Source organism: Artibeus jamaicensis, unplaced genomic scaffold (genome assembly GCF_021234435.1).
Source record: "Artibeus jamaicensis isolate MK-2021 breed Jamaican fruit bat unplaced genomic scaffold, CSHL_Jam_final contig_465, whole genome shotgun sequence".
Lineage (NCBI taxonomy): Eukaryota > Metazoa > Chordata > Mammalia > Chiroptera > Phyllostomidae > Artibeus > Artibeus jamaicensis.
Genome location: NW_026521843.1, coordinates 23,749,159 through 23,760,030, shown reverse-complemented (window position 1 = coordinate 23,760,030; position 10,872 = coordinate 23,749,159). Strand labels below are relative to the sequence as shown.

The 10,872-nt window shown below is 41.9% G+C and overlaps 1 protein-coding gene across 2 annotated transcripts in view; it reads left to right on the top strand.

Moving 5' to 3' along the window:
- Positions 1 to 6,676: 6,676 nt before the first annotated feature.
- THUMPD2 (THUMP domain containing 2) overlaps positions 6,677 to 10,872 on the top strand; it is a 38,163-nt gene continuing 33,967 nt past the window's right edge. For both annotated transcript variants that reach the window (XM_037136210.2, XM_037136151.2), the window contains exon 1: positions 6,677 to 6,833. In XM_037136210.2, the coding sequence (XP_036992105.2) occupies positions 6,708 to 6,833 (126 nt within the window). In that variant the 5' untranslated portion in view covers positions 6,677 to 6,707. The remainder of the gene's footprint in view (positions 6,834 to 10,872) is intronic.

Genomic DNA, 10,872 nt, shown 5'->3' with positions numbered 1-10,872 from the left:
CAGTCACAAAGCTCTGTTTTGTCCATTGGTTTTATTAAAGTGTGGGTCCCTGGAAAGGGTTTAACAAGTCAGCACCGGAAACAAACTCAAACTAAGTATTGAACATCCGTCTCAGAACGTTTTTTACCCGACCAGCGGCAATCCCGCCCCAACCTCAGCTTCCTACAATCCTGTTCCACAGAGCTCCTTTCCTTGCCTGCTCTTCCCCCTCCCAATGTCCCCTATGCCCTAATCTGATCCCCCCCCCCCACAGTATTCCTTATGTCCTGTTGATATCTACTGCAGAACAGTTCGTTTATCCCTGTATTTCTCTAGTCAGTGACTTGAAGCCTCACTAAACTCCACTGAGGAATCTTCATAAACAAAGAATATTTTGTACCTACAGTGAATTCTGAGGCTAGCTTTTAAGATTATTTTCCCCCGACCTGGCTAATTTCAAGTTTGAAGTTTATGAGGCAGCAGATCTGTGTTATCTAAGTTGATTTGAGTGACAGGGCAATAAAGCAAAACAGAGTAATGAAAGATACAAATATTATCTGTGATCTAGAAGCTCAACTGGTACCAAGTAATTTCCGGCACCATGTCCTCCTCTCCCGGAGCTGTTTTATGAAAGAGCCAAACGGCTGCCTGAGCCGGTGCTGCAGGCTGCGTGCTTTTGTTTGGTATCCACCCTGTTTTTCTGTCTTGACAATTCATACATTTATACAAATTTACAGCATTTAATGAAAACAGTATATGATTAATTATCAAATTTCAAACTTCTAAGAAGCAAAGTGTTGGACAACAAGCCCAATTATGTGCGGATATGTAACAGAAATAGCTTTTCAAAGATGCTAAAATCTATTTTTCAGAATAGCAACAAAATGGCTGTAAAGAGAGAAAAGAATGATCACTCTTCAACAAAAGCAGTAAAAGAAATGAATACATAACACAGCCAGTTTGCCTGTTCCACAGTGCACCTCAGCTCTTCACGCCAACCACGGGAGAAGAGCTGACTGGATTAAGCCTACCTTCTAATAAAATCTTCTGATTCTTTTCTGCCAAGTACCATTGGCAATAAAACACAGTACTCTATGTTTCTGAGAAAATAAAATCTGTCCCTTGGTGGGGTTTGTTTATTGGCAAATCACATCTGTTTGAGTTTTAGGGTCATTTTTTTCAATTAACACTGAAATAAAAAAAACAGGTAAAATAACTCTCAACTAGAAAGTAGTAAGGCTTACAGAAAAAATAAAAGGGAAAAAAACAAAATATGGGGATCCTAGCTAGTTTGGGACATTTGGGGAGATTTCTTCAGACTCAGGAATAGAAGATAGGTACGCAGCACTCCTCTAGAGGAAAATAATTCATGATAAATGTACACACAAAATGGAACAAGAGAAAAAAAGGAGTATTAAAAGAGTAGTCTGACTGAGGTGAACATAACTGTGAGGAGAAAATGACTTTATTTTATGTAGGCAATATAGTTCATTCAAGTAAATTGAAGAAAATTGTAGATTCAGTCATTTGTTCAGTCAGCAAATGTATCGAAGAAATAATTCCCAGACTCCCCTCCAACTGGAACAGTATAAGGGTCTATCAGATATAAATATGGTTTTATGGGCTCAAAATATATTTAAACAAATAAAATCACATCAAATAACCTAGTGTTTCAAAATATGCATTAAATACGTAGCACGTTTGTTTCCAAAAGCACTGGTAATACTAGACTCTATTTGTACATCCAAATAATTTCATGCACTGTATAACTAAAGCAATTGAATTGTCTCTCTAGATTAAAGCATGAAGATTGAATCTTTTGAATTTTGATGCTACATTAAAACTACAGTGATATAAACACTAATGAATAAATAACATTTAAAGGCAGTATTTACATACACAATGCAGTAATTTTTTGCTAAATTTTCTTTTTCTTGATTGCATGTTCAAAGAAGCACCATTCAAGGTGATTACTGTGCGCACATAAGTGGTTTAATCAGTGTGTGACCAACGGCTTTTTCCCAAATTGCTTTTGCAGTTGCAGCCATAAAAATGTTCATTCTTTCTTTCACAATCCGCAGTGACTTGGTTGGATTCTACATGACAGACTTCTGTGCCTCTGTCTACTCACAATGCCACAACTCATCTGAATTCTAAAGCTGTACAAACCCCTACTCTTTACAAGTTCCTCTGCGGGGTTGTAGAAACAAGAGTTCAATAGACTTCCATGGTGCTTCCTAACGATATACCTACCGAAGGGAGGGGGGCCTCCGAAGGCAGAGAATGCCTCCTCTTGGCAAAGACGCTCTAAGGAAGCTGAGACGCCAAAAAAATAGAAAATGCTCAGTCAACTTCAGAATAAGTTCATCTATTCAACTTCATGTATTAAGTGCCTACTACATGCCAGCCCCATACGTCACATTGCTTTCCCTTTCCTTCCCACATGTCACATTGAATTGTCATCCTTTATACCACCAATCCCCAACCTTTTGGGCACCGGGGACCTATTTCGTGGAAGTCGATTTTTCCACGAACCAGGTAAGAGGGGAGACAGGAGGCGGAGCTCAGGTGATAAACCTGCGGTGTCCATGGCCCCCTGCTTTATAGGTCTCTGAGCAACCCAGAACCTTCACCATGATCTCCCACCGAACCGAACATTTCTCAAAGGCTGGGACCTTGTCATATGAACTGACACATTGCCATGGCCTGAACATATATGAATGAATAAATAAATGATAAAGGTATAAAATATTAAGAGAGTAAAAGAGTGTAAGAAAGGCAGGAGAGAGCATCATGGAAGATGTGGCACTGAACTTAGCCTTGAAGAAAAGAAAAGGAAGAGAAAAGGGTTCCAAACAAAGGGAACAGTATAAGCACAGGCCTGGCCTGGGAGGAGGGAAAGAGTGGGCAATTGAATTGGTTTGTATACAGCAATGGTTGCTGCTCTCCTGGGGAGAAGGGCCCTGGCTCACCATTGTACACTGCAAAGTTGTGAAGAATTTTATCTCTGGGGTCCTCCTATACCCTTGAATGCCCCCCTACTAACCTCAGTACCCTACCCCCATATCTGGATCACAAAAGCCCCGCTGGTTTGGTGGTTATAGCAACTCCCCCCAGCGGAGTGACCTTCTTTAGTGACCTTCCCTTCGGTCACATTCCGTTCAATTCAGCATCCGTTTACTGACAGCCTTCCGCAGGCAGGCAAGCCAGTGCGCTCTCTAGGGATGCCCAGATGAATGAGGTCATCCCCTCCTCAAGGATCTCGCAATTGAAGTCATTTGCATTTTAATATCTAAGTATATACATCAAACACTTTTAAGAACTAAAGGAATTGCCAATCACACCAAAATAGGAAGAGATCTGGAAGCAAATGATACTGCCCTAAATTCCTAAAACACCTCACTTAAAAATGTATCTGTTCTAAAATTGCTCCTGTCTACTTCCAATGTCCTACATGTTGAATATGCAATATGCAAACAGCAAAACTCAGCTGGGTATGCTAAGCATCTACAGGGATCAATGGCTCTTTTTCAGTACAGACTTTTTTTTAAATAAGAAGTAGAAATACTGGCGGACAGAGTATTTGAGTAATGGGGAGAGAATTCCAGGTGACTCTCCACGCGGAAACCCAATTATTTTCTCCCTAAAGAGGTAGAACTCCACCTGCTTCACCTCATCTCAAACACTGTGAAAGGCATTGTTGGAAGTACTGGGCTGAAGCAGAGTCCGAAGGTGAGAAAACGCACGTGACCCCCCGACTGGAGGAAGAGTAGTCCCTGACCTTGCTGTCCAAAGGCTCCTGAAGGGGGAGGACAACAAAAGAAGGGAAACTGGAGTGGGGTGTAAGGGCCAGATTGGCTCGGCCATGGTTCTGTCCAGAAGACCATGTCGCTGCCCAGCCGCCTTGGGCAGCACTGTGATCACCTGGTCCCTATCCACCTCTCTACCTTTATTTCCAGCCATTTTTCAACTCATAATTTATGCTCTAATAACACCTAGCTGCTGTTGTGGCCTTCCTGTCCCACTGCCTCCACCACACACACACACACACACACACTCACATCTGCTGTTCTTTCTACACCACACCACCATGACAAACCCCTCCACCACCACTCCTATCCCCAGGGAGTCATTCAACTCTTACACACCCTTCATTACCTGGCACTGGAGTGATTTTCTCCAGGAAGCTCTCCCTGTCACCTTTTTGTGCTGCCACAGCCTTCTGGACACATCCTTAATAAATCAATCTCGTCATCCTTTAAGCCCCTTGAGGTCCAGAACCTTGCTTACTAGTGTTTGTGTCCTCAAGACCTCAGGTGGTATCTGGCAAGGAGTGGGTGTCCAGTAGTTGTTAAACTGAATGGGATACGTTGTGCTTACCATCTTGGGTACAGAATGTAGAAAGTGCTAAGGAGGTCTTCCCAGATAGACTTGAGAGTCAGGAACTCCAAAGTACAGAGAACTTGTAATGAGCTATGGCAACCGCTGAGAGAAGAAGAACGTAAGTCTGGAGGCAAAAAAAAGAAAAAAGAAAAGAAAGAATTTCACCAAAAGGGAAGGATCTGAGAAGTCTTAGGGCTGAACCTGGGAAAAGCCCTTGTCACATGACTTAAAAATCTTCATGATACTGTCCCAGTAGGCCATGAAGCTGCAGAGAGAGTGGGGGGCAGAGAAGTACTTGCCAGAGAGATAGTAATTCATTTAAAAGTTTCTATTTACCTGGCTGGTGTAGCTCAGTGGATTTAGCACAGGCCTGTGAACCAGAGTTTTGAGGTTCGATTCCCAGTCAGGGCACATGCCTGGGTTGCAGCCCAGTTCCCAGCGGGGGACACACAAGAGGCAACCATACACTGATATTTCTCTCCCTCTCTCCTTCCTTTCCCCTTTAAAGATAAATAAATAAAATATTTTTTAAAAAGTTCTATTTATCTATTCATATCACCACAGAGCTTTAATGCTACGGGTTTTTTTTTTTTACTTTGTTTTGGAGGCAACAAAGTTACACATAGAGACTGATTGTATATTTATCAACAGTACTTGGTTGTGAGAATTATTATAATTTCACAAGCCAATAGCATATAGCATAATATCTTTTAACAAGCCAATAAAGAAATAACATACTCTAAACACATGACAGATTAATCACACTATTGATACAGACAAGGGGAGATGAAGGAATGATGCTCAAATTTAATGAGGTATACCTTTTTACACCAGCAGGCAGGACAGAAGAGAAGGCATCCAAGCAAAAGCTGATCTCCAACTGCCATCACAAGAATGTTTCTTGTTGCTATAGCCCGTTGCTAGGGAATGAATACAACAAGACACAATGTTACCATTCTAGAATGTAATCATCTCACCAAGACAGGAGCAAATGCCCCAAGGGTCTTCCCAGAGTTTTTAGGTTAGTGAAGAGTCACTTTGCTCAAACCAAAACTCACAGTCCTCATGAATTCTCAGTACAGTTGACCTTGAAAAAACTGTGCTGATCCACCTAAACACAGATTTTTTTTTTCAGTGAATATAGTTGACCCTTTGTATCTTCGGATTTCACATCTGTGGATTCAACCAACCTCAAATGAAAACAGTATTTTTGCATTCCCAAATGCATTTTCCCATCTGTCAATTCCCTATCTCAGACAGACACTGCTGTTTGAGTTCTTGGATGTAAAGGGCCAACTGTAGTTAAGTTTTGAGAGAGTCAAACAGATTTTTGACTGTGCGGGGTTGGTGTCCCTAAACCATGTTATCCAAGAGCAAACTACATTTACAGTCTCGTAGTTGCATTTCCACGTGTTCTTATGGATAAGCCCCCACTCGGACCCCTCGGGAGCTAAGTGGAGTTCTTACCGAGGACAACAGATGAGATGATGACATCCTGACACAACTTCATCCTTAGAGCACAACTACTCCTGAACCCTTTTTGTCTTGTTTATGAACGAGTGGATTAAAACAATTTACTGGTCTTAAACAAATGGATTTGAAATCATAGTAAACCATAGGTGTTCATTTTGTAATATGGGTTCTATTCTTCCCAAGAAATATTTTCATTGCCATTTTATAATTCGGAATTAGACAACTTTCCCTCCAAGTACTGGTAAGAGACCCAATCAAATCAGGTGGACTAAATTAGATTGTGCATTCACTGCCTGGCAGGTTAAACACGTTAAGAACTGTGAGCGGTTTCCTGACCATCAGGGTATCTAGTTGGAGAGTGGAGGGTGCTCTTGGTCCTGGGGATTCCCAACTTTCGCCCAGTTCTTGATGAAGATAGAGCAAGGGCTTCTTAGGAGAGGAGAGGAGGGATGAAGGAGAGAAGAGGGAGTTGGGAGGAATGAAGAAGGTTGTTATACTAGATATTAAGACATCTAGGTTCCTGCCTCACCCATGCCAGTAACTCGCTGTCCTTTGGCCTCTGTAGACATCAACTTCCTCAATCTGAAAATTAAGTCAGGTTAGATGATCAATTACGTTCTTTGCACCTAAGATTCTAAATCCTTCCAGATGCCTCATCAAGGACGATCGAAACAGTTTAACCAAGGTGACTCTTGGGGCCACGCCCACATGACCTGACCTTCCCCAACACTCTCTGCAGGGGGTGTGGGGCCTTTAGCTCCATCCACCCGCCACCAACCCCTGAGCGCCCGCCTCTGCGAGCGCGGGGACTCGCGGGAACGCGCGCTCGAGGCCACGTGACCCCTGGGCCGCGAGGGCGCGCCCGAGCTGCCATGGCGGCGGGGCCCGGAGCTCCCGATTCCGGGCCTGCAGCGGCCGCCCGCTTCTTCTGCACGGCGGGCCGCGGTTTGGAGCCCTTCCTCATGCGGGAGGTGCGGGTGCGGCTGCAGGCCACGCAGGTGAGTCGGCCTCGCTGCGCCCCGGAGGGAAGGAGAGAGGCCCAGCCACTGCCCCCCTCCCCGCAGGGTCCGCGTTAGACCCGGGGAGGCGACGCGATCCACGCTGTCAGCCGCGCAGCGGCCGTGGCGACAGCCCCCGTCCTCGCAGTTCTACGGACAGGTCTTTCCATTGCTACAGGAAAGAACCGCCAGTCGTGTCTCCCTGCACGTCTGTAACTGCACGTTAGGCACTGCTGAAATCTTTTTAAAAGGGGGCTGAAGCAAGCTATTTCCTGGATTCTTTAAAAGAAAGTGTTTGGTAGTGACTATAATTAGAGTTAGACCTGCCAAAGTTGGAATCCTTTCTCCATCTTTTAAGCACAAATAAACCTTCAGGTTCTTTTACTTGACTCTTGCCAGTTTCCTGGCGGTGATGGTACATCTATATTTTGTTGGGAAGCTAAAATGATAAAGGGTATGTAAAGTACACCTTAAACACAGTAAATGGTAGCTAGAGAAATGCTCTTGGGGGCCTCAGTCCAACTCTCAGCGAAAGTTACTAGTTTCTGGTATTTATAAGTTGTTAATTTCAGTGAAATGAACAAGGTTTTAAGCATCAGTCTTGGTTCATTTAGGAAATGTGGGTCTGGTTTCTTGCAAGCAGAGGAAAAAGATGTAACAAAAAGCCTTCAGTATCTTGACGGGTAATAGGACAGTGCCGATGCTGTGGTATTGGAAGAGGAAGGCTTGCTAGATGAAATTGAGGACTCCGGCAGCTCCCCTACTGTTGGGAGCCCACAGGAGTAGTTTCTGCAGCGAGAGGATGGCATCAGAGGAGGAGAAGAGAGGTCATGAAAATGGCATCGTGTTGGACTACCTGCTGTTGGTGGTGTTGGTGGCAGATTTTAATAGTGTTTGGATGTAGCCGGTATAATAACAACTGCTAACATCAAGCATTTAATAGATGTCAGGCACGTGTTCTTGGGGGCTTACTCTGTATTCACCTCTTTAATTTTCACAACAACCCTACGAGGTAGTCTTCACATTTAACAGAAAAGGAAAATAAAACATAGGTAAATCCAATAAATTATTCAAGCCTTGTAACAGAAATGGCAGAGCTGGGGTTTGAACCCAGGCTGTCAGGCAGCCTTTCTCCCAGGTCCAGTCCTTGCCCATTTTGTGGCCATGACATAATGCTGTATTAATTTTTTTTAATGTTAAGTTAGAGTTCTTGGTATGAGGAATAGAAGGCCTGCCCCAGTGTGGGTGTATGTCACATTATTGGGAAAGAGAAAGACCCTCTCTGCTTGTTCTCCATCTTCTCTACAGACAAAATCAGATTGGGCTGGGCAGGGGCAGGGGGGCTATGTATTTTAATCAGAGCAACAAAATTCAATTAATCATAGGGAAAAATTTTTGGCCATGAGAACAATTAAATGCCAAGAGACTTGGGGATTTCCATGTTCTGACATTGTGTGTTTTAAGGATCGATATGCCTGGATAGATATATCTGAACAGATAACCTCTGAAATTCCATCCCACCTTCTCAATATGAAACAGATTCTCAAAGTGAAGGCAATTCTGAAATAATAATGATAGCATCTAACGTTTATGAAGCACTTAACATGTGTCAGATATTTTATGTACACGTTATAATTTAATTCTCAAAAGAACCCTAGGCGATAGTTCATTTTCACCTCCATTCTACAAGGAAATAAAGAGAAAACATGCTGACTGGTGGGACTGGTAGTTGTACCTGAATCTCTTTAGCTTCGAAGCCCACGTGATTTATTTACCACAGTACCACAGTTTACCGTGGGAAACTGCCCTGGAACCCTGCATGTAGGTTGTTCTGTAACAGCATCACTGTAAGAAGTATATGTGGGCTTTAGAACCCAAAGACATGTCCAAATCTTATATCATCCTTTAACAGATGTGTGAGTTGGGGCAAATTACTCAAATTTCTGAGCCCCACTTTCCTTGGATATAAAATAGAGATGATAATACCTACTTTAAAGGATTACTGCATTCCTTGAGACAGATCCATAGCACATGTAGTATGGTGTATGGCAAACAGTAGGTGCTCAATTAAACATTCCTATAGAATGAGTTGCACAGAAATATTTAAAATCATGCTTGCAATGACAAGAGAGACTGTTAGAAACTTGGGTTTGTTTTAAGAAAATAGTGTGAAACCTTAATACAAAACAGATTAATTCAGAAGTGATTGTGTAATTTTACAAAGTAATCACTCTGTTCTGATCAGTGATTTTCCTGATTGTAGTGAACATAAGAATCAACTAGGGGGCTTGTTGCAAATGCGTATCCCTAGTTGCCAGCCCCACAAGGTAAGCCCAAGGTGTTTGCATTTTAACTTAGGAATTCTCTCCCCTCTCAGGTGCTTCTTCTGACTGGGTGTTCATTTTAGCTTTTTATCATGGAGAATTTCAAACATACACAAAGGTAGACAGAACAGTATGATGAATCTTACTCATCTACCAGCTGCAGCAATCATCAACCCATGGTGAATTTTGCTCCATACACACTTCCACTCCTCAATCCATGTTATTTTGAAGCAAATCCCAGACATCATTTCATCTATCAATATTTCCCTGTGTATCTATAATATCAGGGCTCTTTTTGTAGCATAATATATAGTATAACATTAAGAAGATAATACAGCTCTTCTTAAAAATATAGGCCACAATATCATTAGCACATCTAAAAATTAGTAATTTCTTTTCATCAAATATCTTGTCACTGTTCAGATTTCAGCTTGCTCATAAATGTCACTTTTTGTTTTAAAGTTTGTGTATTTAAATGAGGAGTCACACAAGGCCCACACGTTGTGATTGGCTGGTAAAAGTTTCTTTTAATCTATACATTCCCTTCCAATCGCTTTCCAGGGCAGTTTGCTTGTTAAAAAGCTTCTTTGTTTGTCCCATAGTCTAGAGCAGGGGTCAGCAAACTTTTTCTGACCAGAAAGGACCAGAAAAGAAATATTTTAGGGCCAGGAAAGAAATATTTTAGGTTTTGTGGATCAAAAAATGTGGGGTGTTTTTAAGGCTTTGTGGAACACATTGTGGTTTCTGCTGCATTGTATTACTGCTTGCATATCCCTTTAAAAATGTCAAAACCATTCTTAACCCAACAGGCCTGGTTTTCTGACCTCAGGTACAGAGTTGTGTGTCCACTACGGTCATCTCTAGCTGCGGTGGTTATTTAAATTAAAATTTATTAAAATCAGATAAAAAATTTAAAAATTACTTTCTTTGGTGCACTAGTCCCATTTCAGGTGCTCAGAGGCAACACATGCTAGTGGCAACTATGTCAGCACAGGTTATGGGACACTTTCCTCGCCGCAGAAGGTTGAGAACACTGCCAGAGTTCCCTGGTCTGGATGTTGCCACTTGCTTCTCCGTGGGGCAGTTCAGCGCGGTCCTCTGTGCTCTGTGTTTCCTGTCGTTTGGGATCCTGTGAGCTGTATCTAGGGCTTGGTCAGATTCAGGTTTGGGATTTTTACCTCCTAGTGGTGTCTGTTTAGGCTCCTGGGTCTTTTTTAATATTTATATTATATAAATATATGTGTTTTAAATATAATATACTTATGTAATGTCTATTTTATATTTAGACATAATGATATATTTTTTACTCATTCTCTTTTTAAGAAATGTATTGGGAACAGTTAAACTTTACTTTGTAACACTGTTTAATGTATTAAATACTTCTATTTATTATAAGCATAATAGTAGGAACAGTGATTTTTAATATCAAACTCAACAGAGTAAACATGTTCCAAATGCCAGCAGGCTAGAAAGTCCTTGTCAAGTGATTCCTCAACCTGTAGAAACCCACAGAGCAAAGACCATTGCCCCAAGTGAACAAGCCAATTAATTGTTATTTTTTTAATGAGGTCATGGTGGAGGGACAGAACTAAGCAGATAGTCTGCTTCTTTCATTTAGTGGGATGATTGCGTAAGGTTGCTTTTTTGAAGATTCTAGGCATTCCTTTTAGGTTGAATGGCTTTTTACAAATTAAGTAATATATGTATTTTTAATC